This window comes from Bubalus kerabau, chromosome 9 (genome assembly GCF_029407905.1).
Source record: "Bubalus kerabau isolate K-KA32 ecotype Philippines breed swamp buffalo chromosome 9, PCC_UOA_SB_1v2, whole genome shotgun sequence".
NCBI lineage: Eukaryota > Metazoa > Chordata > Mammalia > Artiodactyla > Bovidae > Bubalus > Bubalus kerabau.
The window spans coordinates 94,963,682-94,991,137 of NC_073632.1; the positions used below are offsets into that span (position 1 = coordinate 94,963,682).

Here is a 27,456-nt window from a genome sequence, read left to right on the forward strand (position 1 = left end):
ATTGGACAAAATGAAAACATTTTACTGGTTTACACTAACTCTATTCAGTTTGCATTAATCTAAGTAGGAATTATCATTAGCTATATATATATATATATTTTTTTTTTTTTTAATTCCAAAGTATCAGATTTTTGACCATAAATTTTCTGAGAATAAAAAGATTAAATTTTTGAATTAATAAAATCAACTTACCCTAAAAGCTTTCCACACATAATTTAAAGATTTGAATTTTGCTTTTTTTTTTTATTATGATCCCAGCAAATGTTACACTAGAGAAAATGATTGGGAAAATACAAATAGATTCATTAAAAACACAGGCTGATTACTCATTTCTACTACATTCTTAAGTATGCAAAACAATTCAGTTATATTGCAAAGCTGTAATTCCTTTTCCTAACAAAGCATTACTTTATAAAACTGTAGTGTTGTACTGATTCAATTTTAATACAAAATACTTATATACATAATACAATATAAAAGTAAACTGTGGTATATAGTGCCTTCACAAGGGATCTATTAAGGCGCTTTACAAATATACCATTATATTGACCAAAATTACTTTTTGTTTTAGATTAAAACAAACAGGCTAAATGTTTTACTTTAAATACCAAAGGGATTTTTGTTTATTAAAGAAAAATGTCTAAAGTACCTTAGGTAACAGCAGCAGCAATATCTAAAAATCCTCCCACTGTATTCTCTAATTTCAACATATTATTAAGTCAGAATAAATCATTTCCACTCACAGTTTTGCACTTCGCAACAGCAGAAGGTAATAACTTTTTTAAAAAGTCAATTTCAAAGTGACTTCTTAGTCATACATTCTATAGTTTCTATTACAAATAAGGTAGAAAAGATATAGCAACAGGGCCTGCCTTAGGACATCACTGGACAATACATAACTGTATCTACAATTACATAATTACAGAACACATTTCATAAATACTATTGATATGCATAAAAGGGGAAAGTATAAGAAAGACAGCAAGTTTTTTTTTTTTAATGACTGGCAAAATTATTTTAAAAAGAAAACATGATGATCAGTGTTTTCACTCTATTTCAACTGAGACCATATAGATTTTTGACACTGGTCTCATCTTTTTGGCAGGAAGCACCAGATTCCTACTGGAATATAGTTTGGGAATAAGTCAGCTTAATGTACTTTAATAGCTTGGGAATATGACAGTATATCCAAACTGTTAAAAAATGCAGATACTAAAGGCTTGTACACTGCTTCATTTAAATACAAAAAGTTTATATTGTCAGAGGAAATTTAAAAGGATACAATATTTGTAGTGTCTGTTACATTTGAGGAGTAAAGGCAACACAGACTTTGTGGGGAGAGGGGGAAGACAGCACCTTAGTTTTTCTACAATGTAACTGTAACAAAGTTGGTTCTCTACTGTATTGCACCATAGTCCAGAAATAAAAACTAAATGGAAATTTCAATAAATCTGAGAAAGCCCTGAAGAGCAAGGGGGTAACAACAAAAGTTCTTGAACTAATATGTTTTGCATAGAATTTTACAGGACTAATCAAATGCTCCATGAAGTGAAGACTGCTGTCTTACACAGTGCATTTTCTCACAATTCTGAGTAGAGGTCCTTCAAAATATTTCTGTATTAAGCCTGTAACAAGTCAAACATGTATGTTAGTGCCCTTGAAAGGGTGTGTTTAAAGTGGAACGCTATAGCAGAAAGAGAGGCATTCACAAGGATATCTTATCACATGGTACAGACCTTTCTCATCATAAATTATCAGTGTTTATACAAGATGTGCTAATCTGAGCACTCATCAGTAAATTTAATGCAAAGTTCTTAATTTAATATATCAGTGTTCTTATAGGACAGAGGTCCATAACCAAGAGTTTGTGACAGGTTTCAATACATCCAACTGCAATGCGACATCTTAGGCATATCTGTTGCTGTGCATTTTTCTGGGAACAGAGCCCACAATTTTCATCAGATTCTCAAAATGACCAATAACTGCCAAAGACCCACCATTACATAGTGGGTTATGCAGTGCTCTGAGAAGGCCACCTATGAAAACGTTGTAAGTGTGAGCTAATTAATCTTTGCCCTCCCCAATTCAGCTGGAACAGGCTTTGCCTTTTTTTTTTTGCCTTTAATTTTACTTACATATATGATTCCATTAGCTTTTATATGAATAAGTTTGAAAATCACTAAAATTATGCCTCTTAAGTTGTGATAAAACAATTCCCTACCAGTGGAGCTTAAGAAAAGCAAATAAAATACAAATTTTACTAATGTTAGAATTAGAGCCCTTTCCCCCTTCCTACAAGATAAGCTAAATGTATTTTGGTATGAAACAACAAGCTGTCCTTAAAACCTAAGTATTATATATAATAGTAATGCTGAAAGACATATTATTTAACTTTAAATAAGTTATGAGGTTTTGAATTTTCTAAAAGACCACTATGTATTTTTTCATAATTACTAATGGCCATCTTAATTAGGAGTTACATAATAATAATTTTTTTCACCAATTAATCTGACCATAGGTAAAATGCTGCCAAATAGCCAGACTTTCCTTTGCCAGTAACAGTCCATGTATGCAGCACTGTTTTGAAAGAGGAAATGTACATTATTGATGACATAATCCAAAGGTACCCACAAGTAAGTTCTAATCTAAGTTTTATATGAAGTTGAAAATAATCTTTCTGCTTAACATGTGGAATTATTTTTTTTTAGTTTCAGAGTCAAAATATGAAAGATCTTAGCTTTTAGTACTGAAACTTTTAATTTATGGCAGCTTTATTCCCTTTAAAAACTGAAAGCAGCATTAAAAATACCAGTATGGAAAGAAAAATGTAGTGATTTGCTTCTTTCAAAGTCATTAATTTTTGAGATATGTTAAAAAATTAAATATTCTACAGAGGGGGAAAAAAAGATAAGCTGCACTATTTTTCATTTGGATGAGCATACTATATTTCATTTTTGTATTTCATATTTTGTGTTCATATTCAACTTTGTATTTCTTATTTATCAAATGTGAATTATACAGACTATCGTTAGCCTAGGAACACTCACCACCATGATGCCTTCATTTCTAGAGCTTATTTTTTCTAAGAATAAAGTTATGGGGAAAGAAAAAAAAAAAAAACAGCTCTGTAAATGTGGGGTATATTTCATATTTGGTTAAAGCAAGATGAAACTAAAACTGTCTTTCAAAAAAATTTCAAAAATTCTTGTTTTTTAAAATTATTTAGCATTATGTACACATAGAAAACAGGCTTCTTCTTTTAAACAAAGCACTATTTTTTATTTTAAGTACTTTAAGTACCAAGAACTGACTATAATATTCAGCTCATAATTTACTTTCTTTATAACAAATTTTTTTCTAAATTACTGATTTAAAAGGCTGGAATAAATTAATATTTAAAAGGATTTCCCATAATTTAGGAACATAAAATACTGTACACAGAGCACACATACATAGCTCTGTCACATTTGCATAATTTTACTCTCAGAGCTTCAAAAAACCCTGCGTTTCAGGCCTTTTTGCAAATCCTCATTACAATTATTTCCTAGTGCGTCAAACATACACGAGATCACGATTTTTCATCTCTGAGCCTGTGTGCTGATCATCTTCATCTGACTGCTGCTCTGAGCCTTGTGAATTAACATATTCATATTCAATAGGTTTTGGATAATTATAAGGGTAGCCATTGTCATCAAAAAACCTCCGAAAGGTAAATTCATAGAAAGCATGTTCAGGGTGCTTTCCATTTTTATACCATCCGTTGAGAGTGTCATTTACATTTTCTTCCTCATCATCATCACTCCGTAACTTGTCAGGATCAACAGGATCAAAATTTGATGTATCTGTTGGGTGTGTGATTTTAGGAATGTATGAAGCAGATTGCTGTCTCAGGTCACTGGAAAAATCAATTGTTTTAAAAAATGGATGAGCTTTTATTTCATCAGCACCATTCTTGCCTAGGCGATCTTCTGGTCCTCGGCAGAGTTTAATAATAAGATCAGAGGCTTCAGGACTCAGTTTAGCTTGTGGTGGGATGTGAAGAGATGTTTGCCAGTTGATAACCTTTAAAGAAGATTTTTAAAAATTAGAAGGTAAGAGGTAAGAAAAACAAATTTCCTCCAAGTTTTATATGAAGAAGTCTTACTGGACTATTTGTGTTTGTGTGTTTTTACATAAATTGCATGGTATTTCACATTCCTTACCTTTATTTTTTTGGTTTGTTTTTTGGCCACACCACACAGCCTGTGGGATCTTAGGTCCCTGACCAGGGATCAAACCCATGCCTCCTGCATTGAGAGTGCAGTCTTAACCACTGGACTGCCAAGGAAGTCCCTGAAGTTATTGTACTTTCAAATTCTTTTTTCTCTCTGCTGTTGAGACTGCATAATTTCTATCGATTTTTCTTTAAGTTCACTGATTCTTTCCTCTTGCCAATATCATACTATCCGGATTAGTGTAACTTCCTCTTAAGTCTTAAAATCAAGTAGTTGATTCCTTAAACTCTGTCCTTTTAAAAACTTGTTTTTGTTATCAGTTTCTTTGTCCACCAAAATGAATTTTAGAATTGGCTCACCTATTCGATTGATTTTTACATATTACTCTCATACCCTACAACCGTATTAAAGTCACTTATTAGTTCTATGGAGGTTTTCACAGATTGCCTGAGATTTTCAATATAGAAAATTATGCCACCTGTGAATAAAGCAAGTTTTTTTTTCCCCTAACCTTTATGCTTTTTCTTTCACTGTTGTATTACACTGGCTAAGACATCCAGAACTATGCTGAATAAGACTCAGACCAGACATCCTTGCCTTATTCTTCATCTTTAGGGAGAAAGCATCCAATTTTTCACACACAGCACCCACACAACCATATTTGTATTTCTACCTATGCATTTATTTCATATATACATATGTATTAAAATGAAGGCAAAATAAAGATACTTTCAGACAAATCTGACACAAACCTGAGAGAATGTATTACCAGTAAACCTGTAACAAAAGAAATTCTGAAGGAAGTTTTAAATATAATGTATTAAATGAAGTGACAGACAGAAGTTATAACTTGAGGAGAGTGTCATAGAAAAGATAGTGTATGTCAAGATACGCTCAAAAAATGATTAAAAATGCCCAGGAGTGAAACAGAAAAGAGGGAAAGTTGTGAAACATGGGAAAGAAAGAAGGGCATTCCATACAGAGGGAATGGTATGAACAAAGGAAAGACTTGGACTTTATAGACAAGGCCACTAAAAGGCTTCTTAAATGGGATAATTTGTGATCAGAATTGTGAGCAGCTTTTCATTTAAGTGCTAGGGAGATATAGACATTTGTTAGTAGTTTGGGGTCAGAATGTACATGAAAGGAAACAAAGCCAGCAGTCAGTAGAAAGAATAAATTGGAATACATCTTCAAAAGGTACTAAAAACTTGTAAGAGGAAGAGCCATGACTGTAGTGTGTGCATGAGGAAGGATATAGGGGTGGTAAAGTCACACGGGGGAGAGCACACGTGGAATTTCAGTGGGTTCCTATATCCTTACAAGCTCATTCTTTAATTGTAAATTAAGATGCTCTAAGTAAAGGACTGATAAAGGTGTATGGTATTGGGGCTTCATAACAATTATTTTGGTACAGATTCTACACCTTACCTTCACTTGTGTTTCAAATGGTGTCTGTGCCAAGAAAGGCGGCTGTCCCACCAACATTTCAAAAAGAATGACACCAACACTCCACCAATCACACAACTGTGTATAGCCTAAAATTAGACACCAAATTTATGGTTATTCATAAGGCACTTTAGAAAAAACTGCTCAGAATGAATAAAATCAAAATTAATATTAAATTACCAATTTATACTATAGAATTAATACTTTTATTGTAAACCTGAACCATTGGCCATATTCTCCTGGTCTACAGGCATACTGAGATTCTTTGTAAGACAAACGTCTACCTGTTCGTAACAAGACTTCAGGCGCAATATAATTAGGAGTCCCAACCAAAGAATGTGCGAGACACCGCTGGTGCTGGCGCGCAGCTCTCCGCTCCAGTGGTTTCAGTCTATCACCACATCGACAGTTAGAGGGGTCACCCCATTCATTACTGAAATCCATGCTATCCTGCCGTGGATGGTCACCTGTATAGTAAAATAAATACATAAATAAATAAAAACAAGAGTAAACCTATCTGTTTAATCTTTAGACATCCTAGTTTAGCGTTAACAACGTTTCTCCATGTTGACAAGCTAAGACCCAACGTATGCCAAATCACTGATGGTATGCTTATTAATAACTAGAGACTGTACTCTTGAAATACCAAAAGGACAAGTCTTACACTAAGAAAAATTAGCCTAAGATGCAGTAATTTACTCAACAATAAATGAGGACAATAAAAGTTATTGAGTAGGCAGGTCTGAGAATTTGTTATTCAGGCTGCTCTCCAATACTATTCTGGACAAAGTTTCAAACAAATTAGATTCATGTTTCATTTATTCAGCAAATGACAACATTAACAATAAAGACAATATTCTTCTCTCAGGCAGGTTATCTGTAGGGGGAAAATATAACAAATACATATGTAAGAACCAGTGATGCGTCCCGTACAGAGAATCAACATGTGGTGATGTGGCAAATGTGCTGAGGTGACATTTGTTTTAAAAAAAAGAGGAACTCAACAATATGAAAACCAGACAAGACATTCTACACACAACAGTACTCGAGAGGACCAGTGTGGTTACTAAAGGGGAGAATGGTACGAAATGGAGCAGGAGACAGCGCACATGGGTTTTACAAGCAAAACAAACGATTTGCCTTTTACTCCAAGTACAGTGAAGATACTGGAATATATATATATATGTATTTATATATATGAATATACTTACATGTATACATAAGTATTAAATGAAGGCATTTCTTTTAAAACACACATCAAACCTTTTCATTCTCTTGAAGTGATGAAAAGGTCTGATATACGTTTAAAAAAGAAAACTTTTTGGAGAAGGAAATGGCAACCCACTCCATTATTCTTGCCTGAGGAATCCCATGGACAGAGATGCCTAACAGGCTACAGTCCATGGGGTCAGAAGGAGTTGGACACAACTGAGTGACTAAACAACAAGTAAAATACTGATTTCAGGTAAACAAATAATCAGTTATTTCTCAAGCAGTAACTTAAAATCCAACAAGCAAGCTGCCCTGATAAATGGAAAAAAAAATAAAAAAAAAAAAATAAAAAAAAAAAAAAAGAAAACTTTTAACTGCTGTATAGAGAACAGATTATAGAGAGGACAAGGGTGAAAAAGAGACCAGGTAAGAGGCTATTAAAGTTAAGTTTGGACTATGATGATAATAGTGCATATGGAGAAAAGTGAACACATTTAGAATCAAGGATGGGTGGTGGTAGTACAATTTACCAAAAGGGAGGGGGAGAAATTAAGAATCATTTATTAGCAGTCTTAAGTTTGAAAGGCCTATTAGGAATCCTTATGAAAGGGGGAGGACATTTCTGAAGAGAGATTTGGAATTCACTGATGCAGAGGTAGTAATTAAAGCTATGACTGGATGAAATCACCTAGGGAAAAAAATCTGAAATTAACCTAACTATAATAAACAACTTGAATGTTTGATTAAAATACAATTTCTACCCTCCAGTGGAGATTTTCAATCAGAAGACTGGAATAGAGCCTAAGAATCATATTTTTAAGAAAAGCCCCAGATAAGATTCAGGTAAATCAGGGGAGATACTAAATTATGTTAACCTGAACATTAAAGTAGGTTCAGGTATCTTCAGTTCTATCCATTTAATGTAAATCCGCTTGTGTTCACAAGAAGCACTGGAGGCAGTAATACTTACCTCAGAGGATTGCTGTGAACATTAAATTAGAATATATATAAAGCACCTAGTCATGGTAAGTATTCAACAAATGTTAGATTGACTTACACTTCCATTAGTGCTTGGAGGGATCTTGGTGAGGCAGTGTGGTATAGCAGAAATAACATGGGCCCTGTAAGCAGACAAACCTGGGTTCAAAGCCTAGCCCTTACACTTATTTTCTGTCCGACCATGGGCAAATTTCTAACTTAGCCTCAGGTTCTTCACTCTGCCTCACAATGATATTGTGAGGATTAAAGAGAATCATGTACATAAGAATCATGTACATAAAGTGTTTAAACGAGCTGTATAACAGTCATACAATGGAATCCTAAAGAGCTGTGAAAATAAATGTTATTATTTATTTATATGCAGGAACACAGATGAACCTCAAACAAATATAGGAAGTCAACATAGAAGAATACATGTAGAATGATTACATTTAAATAAAGGTTCAAGAGTAGGCAAAATGAAGTAATACGTTGTTCAGAGATATGCATAAAAGTATACAGAAAAGTAAAGAACTGACTATGGAGTTTTGAAATAAAGGTTACCTCTATGGAGGAAAGAAAGCAAAGTGATTGTTTAGGGACTTCAAAAATACTAATAACCTAGTTCTTAAGCTGAGTGGTGTGTAGGGGGCTTCATTTAAAAATTATTTCCAAACTGTTGTATGACAGAAAACCACGGGAAGTGGGGGATGATTTGGGAGAATGGCATTAAAACATGTATAATATCATATAAGAAACGAATCGCCAGTCCAGGTTCGATGCAGGATACAGGATGCTTGGGGTTGGTGCACTGGGATGACCCAGAGGGATGGTATGGGGAGGGAGGTGGGAGGGGGGTTCAGGATGGGGAACACGTGTACACCTGTGGCAGATGCATGTTGATGTATGGCAAAACCAATACAATATTGTAAAGTAAAAAAAAAGAATAATAAAAAAATTAAGGAAAAAAAAAAAAAACCACAAAATTCTGTAAAGCAATTATCCTTCAATTAAAATTTTTTTTTAATTATTTTCAAATTGTTATTTGTCCGACACATTTCACATTAACAAAATGTAAAGAGATTAACTCAAAAATGTTAATGACATTTAGAAATAAATAATTCTAACACACTTTCATTTTATAAATTTAAGTATCTAAAGGATTCACTCACATTTATCCAATGGAGTTAAGACCTGACCCAGGACTTCTGGCTCCCATCCAGGGATAATATCATCTTATATTTTATTACACTAATAAGTCATATGAATACATACAAATTTTATGATTTTACTCACCACTCTGGTAGTACTTAGAGTCATGTGTCCATCTGAAGCCAGTGCAGAGGCCGAAGTCAGTCAATTTAATATGACCATCACGATCAATCAAAATGTTATCAGGTTTAATATCTCTATGAATAAAACCCATTTTATGAACACTTTCGACTGCACAGGTAAGTTCTGCTATGTAGAATCGTGCCAGATTTTCTGGAAAGATGCCCATTCTAATTAATAGGCTCATCATATCACCCCCAGGAATATAGTCCATTACAAAGTATAAATTGTCTTTGTCTTGGAATGAATAATAAAGACGAACTACCCATTCGTTGTCAGCTTCGGCCAGGATATCTCTCTCAGCTTTGACATGAGCAACTTGATTTCGAAGCAGAACATCTTTCTTTCGAAGAGTTTTTGTTGCATACAAAGCCTTGGTATCTACTTTTCTTGCTAGACAGACTTCACCAAATGCTCCTATCCCTAATGTCTTTATCTTCACAAACATAGACTTGTCCATTTTAGCCCTCTTAAGACGGATGTAATTAGACTCTTTTTGGCAAAGCATCTTTCTCATTTGATCTTGGGCATCTTGAGATAATCCAACCTAGGCAAATAAACTAAATATTAAATGAGGAATTATCTTCTATACTAAATATTAAGAAATCGCTTGGAAAAAGTTCAGGCATATATATTTAAAGGTTAAAAGCATAATAATTTTTAATAAAGCATGTTAGAAATCTATAATTTATTTCAGAGAAAATTAATTATCAAAAGTGCAGCATAAGGGATAGTTAACAGGATACACAAGGTGAATACATATGCAGAGTCTGCTGTGGAGAGCAAGGAGAAGATGCTATCAGTGGTCAGCTTTCTACTCCTCTCTAATGCACTAAAAAAGAGTTCCCAATGTGCAATCGCCAAACATGTTAACATGCACCCTCATCTATCTCTCCCTGCACATTCATCCCAACCTACATAATCAGATTGCTTTCATTATATGCATCTACTTATAGAATGCCTATGTCTCAAATATTCTCACTTTGGTCTTCATGAAAAGAAATTCTTCCGCTCCAGGTTCATTTATTCTAAAAAACTGATGTATTAAGAACAAAAGAATATCTTCTCTAGTCAACCCACTCACTAATAAGTCAGTCTTTCCTTTTATCTTTTTCAGGGCATTAGAGTAAGGGTAGGACTCACAGCCATCACTAACACAAAATGCACAGAGTATGTCCTACCTTATTTCAAAGGGACTACTTGTTTGATTATAAGGTATCTTTTAGATATTTTGGAACATTTCAAAGAAGAGTCAGTGTAACTTATGAAGATGCCAAAAAAACCCAGATAAAAACAAAAACCAAAACCCAATGTCTAAGTAGACATGGAATACCTGGATTTAGAAGGAAAGAACAGTCTATTTATGACTAGTTAATAAAGGATTAATTAAGAATCTAAATAGAAAAGGAATTTGTTTTGAAAAGTAGATAACTCTAGAAATGCAAGGCTAATTAAAATACAGCAACCTCATGCTTCTGTTAGAATAAGCATTTGCATGCAAAATCTTTTAAGAAGGGTGGCATGCCAGACTTAGTAAAGAACTGTTTCTCTTAAAATCTTACTTGCCTACACAGTAATGGAGGCTACAGAAGTCAGCAAAGCTTCCAACACCATAAAAGTTTAAATCAGCTATTAGTGAAAGTGAAGAGGAAAAAGGAAAAATAAACTAAGAAAATACATACAGACAGACTTTAGTAAGAAATCCTAAGAGCTAAATATGGATAAGCCATATAGGTTATTATGATATTTCTCACAATAAATTCAGTTTATAGCAAGAGTAACTATACTGTGAAGTCAGATCCAGAAAAATCATTTTAAAAGAATAGCTCTCTCAAATGTCATGAGAAACTTTAACACAAATGAGGCTCTTAAGATTTGGGGCAGTAGATCTAAGACTGGGAGTCAAACCTCTGAACTGTAAACATGTGATAAAAATAACAGTACCACCATAGCATCTAAAGAAGAGAGTTATGTGGAATCACAACAGATATTAATCTAAAGGGTTTAGTTATTCTGATCTCCTTTTTAGTAGATTTTAATAATTCCAGGACATTTTTCTAGTACATTATAAAAATAAAATTAGAAGGGGAAATAACTGAAAGGAGATGTCTCTGAAACTTCTAATAAGACCAACCTGATGAATAAACCCCTAAGCCCCAACACAACTATAAGTAAAAATATATGTTTCATAAGTTTATCAAGAGATAGGACTAAGACATTTCTAGTTTATTTTAAAATGTAAGATAATATGTAAACTCTAGAAAATAACTCTTGCTTCAGTTTCCATTGAAGGGATTATGTATACCTAAACTGCATACTGCAAATTATACTTTTCTTAATTTATTACAATTTTATTATAGAAAATTCTGGGTAAATCCTGAAATGCTAAAATAAAATGGTATAATCTAAAGTACTTTAATGTTTACTGACTTTTAAATAACTGATAATACATTTAGCATAAAAAGAAAAATACTAGACCACAATATTTTAAAATAAACACCAAGCAAACGCATGATCAAGTATAAAAATAGAAACTTTTAAAGGTTTTATACTCAGCCATAAAAAGAATGAAATAATGCCATTTGCAGCAACATGGATGGACCTAGAGACTGTCATACAGAGTGAAGTAAGTCAGAAAAAGAAGGACAAATATCGCTTATATGTGGAATCGAAAAAAAAAGGTACAAATGGACTTATTTACAAAACAGATCTAGAGTTATAGATGTAGAAAACAAACTTATGGTTACCAGCGGAATAAGGAATAAACTGGGAGATTGGAACTGACATAGACACACTACTATATATTACATAGATAACTAAAAAAGGCGTACCATATGGCACGTGGAACTCTACTCAATATTCTGCAATGGCTTATATGGGAAAATAATATAAAAAAGAGTGGGTATATGTATATGAATAAGTGATTCACTCTGCTGTACAACTGAAACTAACACAACATTGTAAATCAACTACATTCCAATAAAAATAAAAAATAATATAAAAAAGTTTTACCCGCATCATTTCATTCTCTAATTGTTTTTTACGATGTAGACGTTGCTGATGAGATTTGAGCACATTTTCTACATGTTGCTCCATGAAGAATTTAAATGCCTGAGGAGAATAACTTTGAATACGAGATTCCCTTCGCTCTTCATCTTTCTTGTTTTTCCTAACGGTGATAGGTGAAGTGGTAATCTGTTTCTTTTCTTTATCTCCAGTATCAACACTGTCATAACTTTTTTCACTCTCATCTTCCTTAGGCAAGCTTGGCTGATCCTCTTTGCTAGACTTACTGACCGATTCATATGGAGGAACAGATGGGTTTTGGTGTAGCAGATGCTTAGGGTAAGGTGGTGGCGGACCTTGATAGTTTGGAGCTTCAGCAACAGGCGGCATAACAGTACCCTCAGAAAAAGGACTAGGTTGAACACTCTGAACAGGCTGTGGTATCCAAGAAGGGTGTGTAGGTGCTAAAGCAGTCTGCAGCTCTGGTTTCAATACACGTATACTTTTCACAGGCTGTTGAATGGGAGCTGGTGTAATAGCAGTGACTGTTGTAGCCGAAGGTTGAGAATTAGCAGAATGACTTGTTCTGTTTCCCAATGGGTTATTAAAAGAATTTGACCTCACTGGTATGTTAGGTTGCCATGTAGGGATTTCATGTCCACTGCTTGGGGATGACTGGGCAGGAGCAGATGATGACTGAGGCCAAGTTGTTTGCAGTCCAGGTATATTAATGTTATAAAGTTCCATGTTATGACTATTTCTGTTTGGCACCATCATAGCTTGAGGAATGTTCCCATTTGTGTATGATGATGGAGCAGCAGAACCCCCTGTTTGTAAAGCAGAGGGGCTTTGTCCATTAGTTGGGGTCAGAGGATATGGAGGGGGTGGCTGCCGATTGACAGCGCCAGCAGGGACAACATTCTGGTGCATCATAAAATCAGTCTGACCACTACCATTCTGAATTCCAGGTCTCCCGGGTGGAAAATTAAATTTGTTAGAACTCTGCATGATGATTGGCTGTCTGCCAACAGGAACAGAATTAATGCCTCTCTGTCCCTGATTAGGAGGATTCATTGGGGATGTGTTAAGAGGTGGTGGAGGATAGCCCTCCTGCCAGGCTCCAGGTGGAACTGGAGAGATTCGGGAGATGACGTAGTCCATGTTCCCAGAATAGCGCTTTGTTTGAGAGTTTGGTTCCCATGATGGGGGAGGCGGAGTTGTACCTCTTGGAGGGGGAGTCTGGCCTCTTGGAGGTGGTGGAGGAGTGACACTCCTTACTTGAGGAGGTGGTGGGGGGTTCACTCTCTGTCCATTGCTAGGATGAGCTTGAGTAAATGCTGTTATACCAGATCCTGACAAAGGTCTTCCTACATCTGTCTGTGAGTTGGGACTTTCAGAACGGAACGCTACACTTTCTCCTAGCGGTGGACCATGTCTCTGAGGAACTAAGGATTCTTTAGAACCCTTCCAGCTTTGTTTGCGGTTAATTGATTGTTGCACACTCCCTATGGGAATAAAACAGAAAAAAACAACATCCTTTTTAACCTCCTACTTTTGAAAAATTTAGCTTGGAAATCTAAGGCTACTAAAAGATAATACTCTTTCAAGAATTACAAAAATAAAATTTCAGCATGTGGTTTTATATTTTAGAATTTTATCCATTTTTGACTAGGTAATACCTTCTCATAGCTTAAAATTCAGGCAGTACAAAAGGACACTGATCCCTGTCCCTTAGCCAACCAATGTCACTGAAGGTAACCAATGTCATCAGTAAGATATTTTAGGAATACACAAGTAAATAGTACTAGAAAGGGGACAGGAAACCCTCCTACACTGTTGGTGGGAATGTAAATTGGTACAGCCACTATGGAGATTCATCAAAAAACTAAAACTAAAAGTTGCCATATGATCCAGCAATACCACTCCTGGGCATGTATTTGGACAAAACTATAATCGGAAAAGATACATGTACCCCAGTGTTCACAGCACCACTATTTACAGTAGCAAAGATATGTAAGAAACCTAAGTGTCCATTAACAAATGAATGAATAAAGATGTAGTGTACACACACATACACACACCCCCCCCACCTCCCCGGAATGTTAGTCATAAAAAAAGAATGAAATAATGCTATTTGCAACTACATGGATGCAACTAGAGATTATCATACTAAGCAAAATAAGTCAGAAAGAGAAAGACAAATAACATACATCACTTATATGTGGAATCTAAAATATGACACAAATGAACTTATCTGAGAAACAGACTCACAGATATAGAGAATAGATTTCTGGTTGTCAAGGGGGTGAGGGTAGAGGTGGGGGAGGTTGGATTGGAAGTTTGGGGCTAGCAGATGTAAACTATTATATTTAGAGTGGATAACAACAAAGTCCTATTGTATAGCAAAGGGAACTATATTTAATGTCCATTATGGTAATAAACCATAATGGAAAAAAAATGAAAATGAATATATATATATGTATACATATAAAAGTGAATCATTTTCCTGTACATCAGAAACAATATAAATCGACTACACTTCAATTAAAAAAAACAATATACCTCCTATATATACTATTGTGCCTGGGTCTTTTCATTGAAAAAACCAAAGATTCTATATTAGTACATAAAGCAGTTTTTTACTTAAAAAAAAAAGTTATTACAGTTTTTCACTATATGGTTGTACCCAGATTTATTTAATCAGTTTCCCTGACGGCTTTTAAAGTGGTTTCCAATCTTTTGGTTTACCCCTCCCCTCCGAAAGCAATGAAGAATTTTGTACAGGTATCATTTCATAGATATGTTAGGTAGATAAATTGTTAGAAATGGCATTATTGAGCCAAAGGATGTGTCCATTTGTAGTTTTGATAAATATAACACTGATTTTAAATATATTTCAGTATGGCTTTTAAAACAAAAAAGTAAGGGATAACTAGCCGAACACTAAATAAGGTAGAGTTTTCACAGAGTCTCTATTTAATGGAATTTCCAAATAAACAGGCAAGAAAACATACAATACCAAAGGAAAAAAAAATGATGTGTTCAAAATAGTTTTGTCACTTAGAAAAGTGCTGATATAATGTATTTAAAATATATGAAAAATACATATGTATAAAATACAATACACATAAATAATATATCCCAGAAGGATTAAACATTTAAATGTTAAAGATGATACCATACAAGTATACTAGGAACAAAGCAGTGAACATTTGTTAATATTGGGGTACTTCTTTGTACCTCCTGGGAAGGTCTTCCCAAGTATGACAAACATAGAGAACAACACAGTAAAAGACTGACAGATTTAAGTACATAAAACATTTAGCACCATTCAAAACAAACCAAATAAGAAACACTCATAAATCTGAAAGGTCAACACCACATTACCCTGTGAGAAAACGTATTTAAAAACACATGAAAAAGAAACTGGTAAATATTCAGAACGGACAGTTTAACACTCTATTTTATCTAAGTTTGTCAGCATCCTGGGGCTATAATTTCTGGGACAGTCATCCCTCTGGGCAAGTTACACAAGTCCTCTGACCACAGGCTCTGTCTTACCTTCCTCGGAGAATCAGCTGAGGCCAAAAGTACCAAATCACTCTCCCACTTTTACCAGTTAAGACGAAATCCCTGCAACCCTCAAGTACACTGTGCTTAGTCGTGCTTAGCTGCTCAGTCGTGTCCAACTCCTTACGACCCCATGGACTGTAGCCTGCCAGGCTCCTCTGTACATGAGGATTCTCTAGGCAAGAATACTGGAGTGGGTTGTCATGCCCTCCTTCAAGGGAATCTTCCAATCCAGGCATCGAACCCAGATCTTCCACATTGCAGTATGATTCTTCACTGTCTGAGCCACAGGAAAGCCCCAAGTACACTGCCACCCTTATTGCTATGAACCTCCCATGAAGATCTCTGTTCGTCTACTTCCTAAACCCCCCACTACTGCCTTCTAGACACACTTTATTCTATAACGAGCAAATGCTCCTCTATTACTGACCTCTGCTCCAAGCTTTCCCCCACCTTCTTAAAGCGGATTATCATCTGCTGACATTCCTTTCCTTTCAGCCCTTTCCAATTAAGGTTTTCTTTAAAAAATAAACTGGGTTAAAAGGTGGAGCTCCACTTCTTTGCTCTCCAATTATGTTTCTAGATCATGGTTATTTCTGCATTCTCTTTTAAAAAGCCAGTTCTTTAGAAGCTCATGCTATCTGTGGGAGGTCACATTCATTCTTTTAATGTTCACTTAATGAATACCTACTTGCTCACCTTCATTCACCCATAAATTCTAACTTTGATGCTCTCTGCTAAGCCCTGACAACATTCTATAACTTCAACATCCACATGGACAAACCATGAATCACCCTGGTTCCAGGTTCAATCCCTGGTCAAGGAACTAAGACCCTGAAAGTGGTGCGGCACTGCACCGCCCCCACCCCCGGCCCCTACACAAAAGAGGTGAAAACTGGATAAGAATTCTGAAGTATCAAGCTAGGATCTTCAACAAATTCTGCAATATAATGGGACACTTTCACCTGGATAACTCAATGAACCTAACTAAACCTTATGTCAAAAACCAGACTTATGATCTTTCTCCATCAAGTTCTGTCCTCTGAGCATTCCCTTTCATAATGTGAAGCCTCACCATCCATTTTTATACACAAAAAGCCTGAGTCACCCCATTCTGTTATCACCCACCACATGTAATCTGTATCTATGTTATCAATTTTATTCGTCCTATCTCTTTCTTAATTCATTCAATTTTCTCCACCACCATCTCCCTAGTCCAAATTACCTTCATTTCCTGTGTACTGTATTTCTTATCAAGTTTACACCCTCCTTTGCTCTAATTCTTTCTCATCCACTGCAGCTATCTTTCTGAAACACAAAGTGAATCATGTCATTACCCTGCTTGAAATGTTTCCGTTACCTCCTACTGCTCTTAGGATAAAATCAGTAGACAGTCCTGCATAGTCAGGCCCCTATGCACTTCTCCACTCGTATCTTACACTCTTGTTTTCAGCGTTTGAGCCACTTTCATTTCTTCAAATGTACATACCTTACTGAAAGACAAATCAAAGCAAAAGTCGCTCAGTTGTGTCCAACTCTTTGTGACCCCATGGACTATACAGTCCTTGGAATTCTCTAGGCCAGAATACTGGAGTGGGTAGCCTTTCTCTTCTCCAGGGGATCTTCCCAACCCAGGGATTGAACCCAGGTCTCCCGTGTTGCCAAACAAGCCATGCATAGGAACAAACTTCCTCACTAAATCCATCCCTACTAACCTTTTCTTTCTTCAGATATCAGCTCTATTATCAGTTTAACAGGAAGGTTTTCTCTGATGTCCTTGATCAGGTCAAAACCCCCTCTATCGTATAAGTCCACAGAATCACATAACTCTCCTCTCTTCTTTCACACTTGTAATTCTACATGTATTTCTGTATTTGATCTCCCTCACTAGAATCTCAACTCCAAAAAAGGGCAAGAATTTTATACCCAATGCCAAGCAAAGGGCCTGAAATAGGAGTTGACCAATAAAAATTAGCTGAATGAAAGAATGAAAATATTAGGCCTCTTACAAATCAATTTAAAAAGATAAACTCAAGATTAAGAAAGAATTAAAATGTCAATTTAAAAACAATCAATAAACAAATGTTCAAGCTCACCAGTGATCAAAGAAATGTGGATATAAACTGATAGTACTTTCATAACCATTAAACATATGAAAAGGATAATACCTAGGAGTTACAAATATAGGCATTCTCATATGATTGGGACAGTCTAAGTTGGTAACACCTTTCTGGACAGCAATACAGGCATATCTTGGATGGAGACGGTTGTGGGTTCAGTAAGGTGAATAATGCGATAAAGTGAGTCATAACTTTTTGGTTTCTCTGTGCATAGAAAGGTTATGTTTACCTTATACACACACACACACATGTGAATATATGAATATATATATATATATATATATACACACACACACATACACTGTAGTAAGTGGGTAATAGCATTACATCTAAAAAACAATGTACATATCTTATTAAAAATACTTTATTGCTAAAAAAAAAAAGGCTAACCATCATTTAAGCCTTCAGCGAGTCATACTCTTTATTGGTGGAAGGTTTCAAATATTTATGAATTGAGCAAACGCTGCTTGCAAAATGGCACCAACAGACTTGCTTGGTGCAGGGTTGCCACAAACCTTCAATTTGTAAAAAATGCAGTATCTGCAAAGTGCAATGAAGTGAAGCACAACAATATGAAGTATGCCCATAAGAAAAACTTTCTGTAAATCTTTAAAAATTTACTTTTACCTAATCATCAGAAATGTACAAAGATTTAGGTAAAAGGGAATTTACTTCAGTATGTTTGTAATGGCAAAAAAAAAAAAATGAGCCAGGCAAATGTCAAAAAATGAGAGGCAGCTAAATAACATATGTGACAAATCTATCTCACTGTAGCTAAGTGTTTTGTAGGCCACTTAATAACAATGAAAAGTTATACATGGCGAAGTAAGTGAATAAAGCAGCTTTTTATATGCCCTCTGCTTCCACTTGGAGAAGGAAATGGCAACCCACTCCAGTGTTCTTGCCTGGAGAATCCCAGGGACGGGGGAGCCTGGTGGGCTGCCGTCTATGGGGTCGCACAGAGTCAGACATGACTGAAGTGACTTAGCAGCAGCAGCAGCAGCTGCTTTCACTCGGAGAAGGCGACGGCACCCCACTCCAGTCCTCTTGCCTGGAAAATCCCATGGACGGAGGAGCCTGGTGGGCTGCAGTCCATGGGGTCGCTAAGAGTCGGACAGGACTGAGCGACTTCCCTTTCACTTTTCACTTTCATGCATTGGAGAAGGAAATGGCAACCCTCTCCAGTGATCTTGTCTGGAGAATCCCAGGGACGGGGGAGCCTGGTGGGCTGCCGTCTATGGGGTCGCACGGGGTCGGACACGACTGAAGCGACTTAGAAGCAGCAGAGCTGCTTTCACTTAAACAATAAACAAAATACACACATATAAATCCACTCGTTTTTCACAGGAAAAAAAGACTAAGAAATAAAACATACCAAAGTCTGGTGGGTATTTATAGTGGTGCTTTATTTCATTTACTTTCTAATAAATCTATGACGAACATGTTTCACAATAAGAAAAGATTATATACATGAAAAATGAATAGTTTGAATGATGATATTTATGGTTAAAAAGAAAAATATTTCAGTTGCATTATAACCAATCAAGCAGTTCTCAACCTAGACTGCTGCTTATCAGAATTAACTATGGAACTTTAGGTCCCCATCTGAAAATTCATTTTGGCTTAACAACTATAATGTTATTATTCTGGCTTGAGACTCTCACTGTGATGCTTTTAACAGTTCCTAAGACAAAACATTTTATATACTTAAATATCTTTAAATATTATAAAATAAGAGATTAGAAAAAAAAATTGATTAATCACCTGGCTTCAAGTTGGCATTAACAGGTCTGGCAGCTGCTGCAGCCATCTGTTCCCGTCGAGGATCTTGATAACTCATTTTACTGATGAATTCAATTGCGGCTTCTATACTTCTGTTATTAGTTTTCTGAAGAGCTTGTATAACCATATCCTGACATGAAGTTTAATAAAATTTAAGTCATATAATTAATAAGAAGGAAAGAACACTATAACTTCCACTAGAGAAGTTCATAATTTTGAGGAACAAGGCCTCAAGCCATAATACTAATGTCCTGTTTGTAAAACTACTATGGGGGGAGGGACAAGATAAGGGTAGGGTATTAAGAGGTACAAACTACTATAGATAAAATAAATAAGCTACAAGGTACAGCACAGTAAAAGTATAAAAATCCATACAATCTCAAATTACTAAAGAAAACAAAACAAACCCTCAAATCCTTCAAATGTTTCTTTAATATTTTCACCTTTATGTAAAGTATTCCTGTTTTCTTCTAGAGTTTTTTCCCAGATACAGTCATAATAACAGGCTTCTGAGTTTTCTCATTCTTAATTTCATTCTTATATAAACAGACTATCAGATTGTTAAAAACAGTATCAATCAACATACTGGAAACCACTCTTTTGCATCATGGTAAGTATTTTATTAAACATCTCTGTTGTGTTTATTAGTAAAAAACCTATGTTGTTCTGGTTCCTACCTTCTTAAGAGTTTAAGGACACAAATATAGGACAAATGGCAGAGGGAAAACACTCAGACTTTATATGATTATGTCACAAAGACTTTAGGAGACTAGGTGGTATGACAGAAAAAAAAAAAGGAGTTTGAGATCAACTGGAACCAAAGAGTTTGAGTTCCAGCAGCCCTGTATTATTTTCTCATGCTTAGAAGCAAAAATACACTCCAGCCTCACTTTAGAACTGAGTGAACTTTGGCAACTTAATTTAACATCTCAGAGCTCGATTTCTTCATCTGTAATTCACTCAGAATTGACATGAGGATTACACAAGAAAATACACAAAAGCACAGCAGCACAGTGCCTGGAGCTCAGATATGGCTCGTTCCCCTGTTCTGTTCCTTATCCTTATGTTATGTAAACATAAATTATACACTAACATGCAGAAAGTATACTGATATGCATTTTTCAAGAGGGAGGCAGCTACTTACTTGTCCTATAGGATTCACTATTTCAAAAACTACTTTTAAATGAGAAATGGCTTAGGAAGACTAATGGGTTGAACAGACACTTTAGGCAATCGTCTTACACGAAATGACTGGAGATGACTGTGAGGCCTAGTAAAAAACGGCTGTGGCAGAAACTTGCTGCTTACTCAAGATCTATTCTTTCTTTAAAAAGCCACTAGGATTTTGATAGACGTTTTATTTATACCTACAGTGGCCACATGACAATTCTGACCAATGAGACAAAAACACAAGGATTTCTGGAGGAACGCTGCTATCACTGATTTAGGTACTGGTCCTTCTTGTATCCTGTTTCTTAGACAACAGATAAAAAGGTACACTGTGGTCACATTTTATGTGATCAGACTTTGCAAATTTGTACTGAGATACAAAGGATTAGTAAGTCTCACTTTATGTGCAAATTTAAAATAATACAAATCTTATGATCCAGCAATCCCACTGCTGGGCATACACACTGAGGAAACCAGAAGGGATAGAGACACGTGTACTCCAATGTTCATCACAGCACTGTTTATAATAGCCAGGACATGGAAGCAACCTAGAAGTCCATCAGCAGATGAATGGATAAGAAAGCTATGGTACATATACACAATGGAGTATTACTCAGCCATTAAAAAGAATACATTTGAATCAGTTCTAATGAGGTGGATGAAATTGGAGCCTATTATACAGAGTGAAGTAAGCCAGAAAGAAAAACACCAATACAGTATACTAATACATATATATGGAATTTAGAAAGATGGTAACAATAACCCTGTGTACGAGACAGCAAAAGAGACACTGATGTATAGAACAGTCTTATGGACTCTGTGGGAGAGGGAGAGGGTGGGAAGATTTGGGAGAATGGCATTGAAACATGTATAATATCATGTATGAAATGAGTCGCCAGTCCAGGTTCGATGCACGATACTGGATGCTTGGGGCTGGTGCACTGGGACAACCCAGAGGGATGGTATGGGGATGGAGGAGGGAGGAGGGTTCAGGATGAGGAACACATGTTTACCTGTGGTGGATTCATTTTGATATTTGGCAAAACTAATACAATTTGTAAAGTTTAAAAATAAAATAAAATTTAAAAAAAAAAAAGGAAAAAAAAAAATAATACAAATCACCCATATTAAAATTCATCAGGGAGTGCTTAACTTTAAAACTGGTTAAACCAAGTGAACTGCAAACTGTATTTATGCTATTATCACATGGCAGTGCCATCTCAGTTGGTAAGAAAACTGATACCCACCATTCTTGTTCAACACTGTGGAAACCATATCCTTAAGCGCATTAGAATTTCAGCTTGTGATTTTGATGATTAATTATTATGCTGGCTTTTATTTTTTAATTTTATTGCTATATGTTTAAATATTTGTTACATCTGTAACAAAATCAACCAAGAGTTCCTTAAGTGGAGGTGTTAATGCCTGTGTGAAAAAGAGCACCCTCAAATCAGTAACTTTGGAATAGAAGTCCTGTATGATAGAAAACATTATGTCCATATTGCTGTGCTTTGGTTTTGCATGCTTAGAAGCAAAAATATATTCCAGAGATTGTAGCTATATGTGACTCAAGAATACAGTGATCCTATTTAATATTTATTCCTATGAGGAAATTAATCTTGAAATATTTAAGGCAAAAAAAAAAAAGTGAAAACTGAATCAGAATTTTGAAGTACCAAGTTAGGATCTTGAACAAATTCTGCAATACAATGGGAAGCTATCAGAAAGAATGATTCAGGAGGCAGAAGTAAATTGCCATACCCTTTATATCACTGCAAGTATAAATAATACCATTCCTTCCTTATTTGAATAAACGAGGATTGATAAATGTCTAAATGCTTTTAGTAAAGCAATCTTGCTTAAGGGGCTACTAATGTCATAAGGTAAACAATTTTGAAATGTGTGATTGCAGTAAAGCTAACATCTTTGTAATGCAAAGCAATTCTTGTTATTATTGCCAACAGATAAAGAACAGGGCACTGACCAATGACTTACAATTCTTAAAACTGTCTATGTTAGAAAAAAATTTTAAGTTTCTTAAAGGTATGGTGGCTTCCCTTGTGGCTCAGCTGGTAAAGAATCCGCCTGCAATGAGGGAGACCTGGGTTCGATCCCTGGGTTGGGAAGATTCCCTGTAGAAGGGAAAGGCTAACCACTCCAGTATTCTGGCCTGGAGAATTCCATGGACTATACAGCCCATGGGGTCACAAAGTGTCGGACATGACTGAGCAACTTTCTCAGTAAGGGAATGGAGCATTTTTGTTATGATTCCCTATCCTGACTGATGGGTTCACACACAGTAAGAGTTCCATAAATACGTATTTAATGATGTGACTTAATCTGACATACACATTATCACTTAAGGGCCTTTATGGTATAGCCCTGTGCTTTCCTAAACTCCCTCTTCCTAGTACTCTGTAAGAGGAAAGTCAAAGATCAATGATTCAGCCTTCTCTTTTCTTCTCTTCCTTGTGACTAAAGGATTAGGAACAGTACTCTAAAAATCTCCATTCAAGCCATTTCTTTAATCCTCCAACTATTAACCAGGTTCTCTCCTCTACATATATTTTCTGGTGCAAATCCAATATTTTTAGAACATTTAAATATAAAATTAATAGGAAATAAGATTAATCAAATGAAGAGAATGGGCCAGAAAGAATCTTTTTTCTTCCTAGTTTTGTTGTAAATTTCCCTTTTCAAATCCATTACTATAATGCCTCATTTTTAAAATTAAACATAGAGATAGCTGAAAATGTGGTCACTAGAATATTAACAAAGTGAAGAAATTTTAAGGTTAGTTATTTTTGTGTGGTGAAACTAAAGGCAATTTTTAGTTTTTTTCCTTATATGGTTTAATTTTTAACATGGAATAGATACTTTTAAAATCAGGAAAAAAGTTACTATAATTTTTAAAGAAAATGCAATCAATGCCTGATTATTCACATTTAGTTATAATTTCCATGGCATTTTTACCTAGAATGATTTCTGCCATTTAAAATATTCACCTGAAGAATATAATCACAGAAAATAAATTTTATTAGTTACTTAAACAAAATGATTAAATAATAAAGGCTATGAAAACTTTAAAAATGAGTTCTAAAGGTAAAAATATTAAAGTTAGTATAATTAACATGAACTGAAATTTCATCAAAAAACTGAAATTGTTGGAGATTGATCAACAAGTAAATTTTTAGTTTTTGTGAGTTTAAGATTTGCATCTGAGAGTTATGTGAGCATAACTGCTTAATGATATCTCTGATTGTACTTCCTTCTCTGTAACATAAGCTTAAACTTCATATCCTTAGGGCTATCATTTCAACAGCCACTCAGCTCACCATAGCAACTACGACACACAAGCAGATGTCCTTACTCTGACCCCACCTGTGGCTTTCCTCACCTGCACTTTGGCTCTGACTTCATAACCTTTTAAATCTCAGAACCACAGGAAAAAACTAAAGAAATATTAATTATTTTGCTTCAATAACTGATGAAATTGTAAACAACATTCTTTGCTTGTAGAATGTACATATTTGTATGACTCATTGGAAAAGACCCTGATGCTGGGAAAGATTGAAGGCAGAAGGGGAAGACAGAGGATGAGATGGTTGGATGGCATAACTGACTTGGTGGACATGAGTTTGAGCATGTTGGTGATGGGAGGTGGTGATGGACAGGGAAGCCTGGTGTGTTGCAGTCCATGGAGTCACAAAGAGTTGGACATGACTGAGTGACTGAACTGAACTGAACTGATGGTAGTTGGTGGTTCAGTCGCTAAGTCGTGTCTGACTCTTGTGACCCCCATGGACTGTAGCCTGCCAGGTTCCTCTGTCCACGGGATTCTCCAGGCAAAAATACTGGAGTGGGTTGCTATTTCCTTCTCCAGGGGATCTTCCCAACCCAGGAATCAAACCCAAGTCTCCTGCATTGCAGGCAGATTCTTTAGGGACTGAGCTACCAGGGAAGCTCTACATATTTGTATACATAAATAAATTCTCAAAGGCAACATTAAGCAGTATAAGGTAAAAAAAATTCTTTTGTTTTTAACAGTGCTTACCTCATCAAATCCAGCAGCTTGCAAGTCTTGAAGCATTTGTGGATTAACTTCCGAAGGACTCCGACTTGTTTCATTTGCAAATGGTTGTAGAGAGTTTCGAATTTCCAGCAAGGCTTTATGATGCATCCCAAACTTGGGTGGATTTCTGACTTGCCGCGGATCTTCAGCTGACATTTTACCCATGTTTTGCTCGGCCTTAGCAGCATCTGATGGTTTGGATAAGTTCCTAAGGGATTCCCGAATTTCTTGCAGCATCTGCCGACTGCTGCCAGTGTAGTTACTGGCAGGAAAGGTCTTAGGCCTCATTTGTCTATATCCTTCTGGCTTTTCACTCCTCTTCATGAAAACATCTATATGTATAACCCACACAAAAGACTTCTTTAACAGCTACTTGATTGAGATTCAGAGCTTTCCCTTGAGCAAAACTTAAAAAAATCTTTTGCAGAAGTCCCCGGGAATGTTACAATTCTTTACAATCTAAATAAAAAAAAAAAAATAAACAAAGCTATAAAGTGACTGACTGATAAAGCAGTGCCATGCACAGCAGGTATCCCCTTATCCAGGGGTATACCTTTTAAGACCGCAAGTAGATGCCTGAAACTTCAGATAGTACCCAACCCTGTATATACAGTAGACCTCTGAACAACATGGGCTTGAAACGCATGGGTCCACTCATATTTGGATTTTTTTCAACAAATAGGTACTACAGTACAATACAATCCAGTGGTTGGTTGTATCCAAGGATGCTGAATGGAGGGCTGACTGTAAAGTTATACTCAAATTTTCAATGGCACAAAGGGTCGGCACCCCAGACCCTGAGTTGTTCAAGAGTCAACTGTACTATGTTTTTCCTATACATACATAATTATGATAAAGTTTAATTTAGTAATTAGGCACAGTAAAAAATTAACAACTAATAATAAAATAGAACAACTATGGGAATTCCTTGGCAGTCCAGGGGTTAGGGTTCTGTACTCTCATTCCCCAGATGCCTCAAGTTCAATACCACGTCAGGGAACTAACATCCCACAAGCCGTGTGGTGCTCCCCCCTCCCCCCTCAAAAAAAAAAGATTTATTAACAACATACATGTAACAACATGAATGTAGTTTCTCCCTCAAAATACCTTACTGTATAAATGTTATGTCTTGACTAAGCACATATCATGTACTGTGGTGGTAACTTTCATAGTTTGAGGTGCAACAGCAAAACTAGTGCACATTTCTGTTTTTCTTTTGCACAATCACAATTTTGTGTATAGAAGATTTCTTCTTATGGTAGATCTTAAAGTCTCAGCACATATTTTTTTTTATTAAACTGAGAACTTTCACTTTAAACAAGCACTTGATGGCTTTTCTTTGGCATATCTGAATTGCCAGCATCACTACTCTTGTGCTTTGGGGCCATTATTAAATTTTCTCAGTATCTAGGTTGCACTTCATTTATAGCCATCTAGGCATTCCTTTAGTTTGGGTTTCAACTCCAAGTTAGCCATCATTTTACTATTATTATTTACCATTCCAAAGATGGTTCTCCTTAATAGAGAGGAAAAAAACAAAATAAGAATAGTTTTGCTTCTCTATGTCAGGATACATTTGCCTTCCATTCCCCTAACACAGAAACTGGTAAATACAGGCAGTGCAGAAGTATCTGTTAAACTAATAAATGCAAGTAATTTATTCCTTTTACTCTTAAGAAAATACAATTTTGTTTTTTTCCATTATAAAAAAAAAATGCATCCTATTGAAAAAATTCAAATATCATGTAATTAAGTAAGGTAGAAGTCCTTCATAATTCCCTCCCTCAACAAAGAATCACTGTAGTAGGCTGAATAATAACATCCCAAAAGCTAACCATTTCCTAATCCCTGGAATCTGCAAATGTTACCTTATTTGGAAAAAGGGACTTTGCAGATATCATTAAAGGATCTTCAAAAGGGGAGGTTATCACAGATTATCCAGTTGAGCAAGTACATGCATGAGAGGCAGGGGAGATTTGATAGACAGAAGAGATGGAGGCAATGTGACCATGGAGGCAGGGACTAGAGGGTGCAGCCAGAAGCCAAGGAATGCTGGCAGCCAAACAAAGATGGAAATGACAAGGAACTGCTTTTCTCCTAGAACCTCTAAGGAACAGTGGCCTCACCGATGATTTAATTTTGGGCCAGTGACACTGATTTTGGAATTTTTGCCTCTAGAACTGTAAAAGCATACATTTATGCTGTAAGCTTTCAGTTTTATAGTAATGTGATTGGGTTGGCCCAAACCCAAACAAACTTTTGGGCCAATCCAATATATAAGATGAAGGAAAGCAACATAATCACTACTTTTTAAAATCACTATTATTAATACTGCATATTATAATATTTTTACTCTTAATCAAAATGGGATGACAACACACAAAATACATTATTCTTTTACATTATCACATGAATTTACAAGAAAAGAATGTCATGTTGACCAAACTTAAATGACCAAGGAACTCTTTCCTCCACAGCATTTTATGAAATTCATGCTCTGTGTACTATACTTTAGAAAATGCTGAACCAGAGAGATTAATTCTAGTCCTAT

The 27,456-nt window shown here is 35.6% G+C and overlaps 1 protein-coding gene across 2 annotated transcripts in view; it reads right to left on the minus strand.

Moving 5' to 3' along the window:
* Positions 1-228: 228 nt before the first annotated feature.
* Positions 229-27,456, minus strand: part of LATS1 (large tumor suppressor kinase 1) — a 36,041-nt gene continuing 8,813 nt past the window's right edge. For both annotated transcript variants that reach the window (XM_055535928.1, XM_055535927.1), the window contains 7 exons: positions 24,888-25,364; positions 19,646-19,793; positions 12,198-13,696; positions 9,150-9,732; positions 5,948-6,130; positions 5,646-5,752; positions 229-4,062 (listed from right to left, as the gene is read on the minus strand). In XM_055535928.1, coding sequence (XP_055391903.1) covers positions 3,553-4,062; positions 5,646-5,752; positions 5,948-6,130; positions 9,150-9,732; positions 12,198-13,696; positions 19,646-19,793; positions 24,888-25,229 — 3,372 coding nt within the window. In that variant the 5' untranslated portion in view covers positions 25,230-25,364 and the 3' untranslated portion in view covers positions 229-3,552. The remainder of the gene's footprint in view (positions 4,063-5,645; positions 5,753-5,947; positions 6,131-9,149; positions 9,733-12,197; positions 13,697-19,645; positions 19,794-24,887; positions 25,365-27,456) is intronic.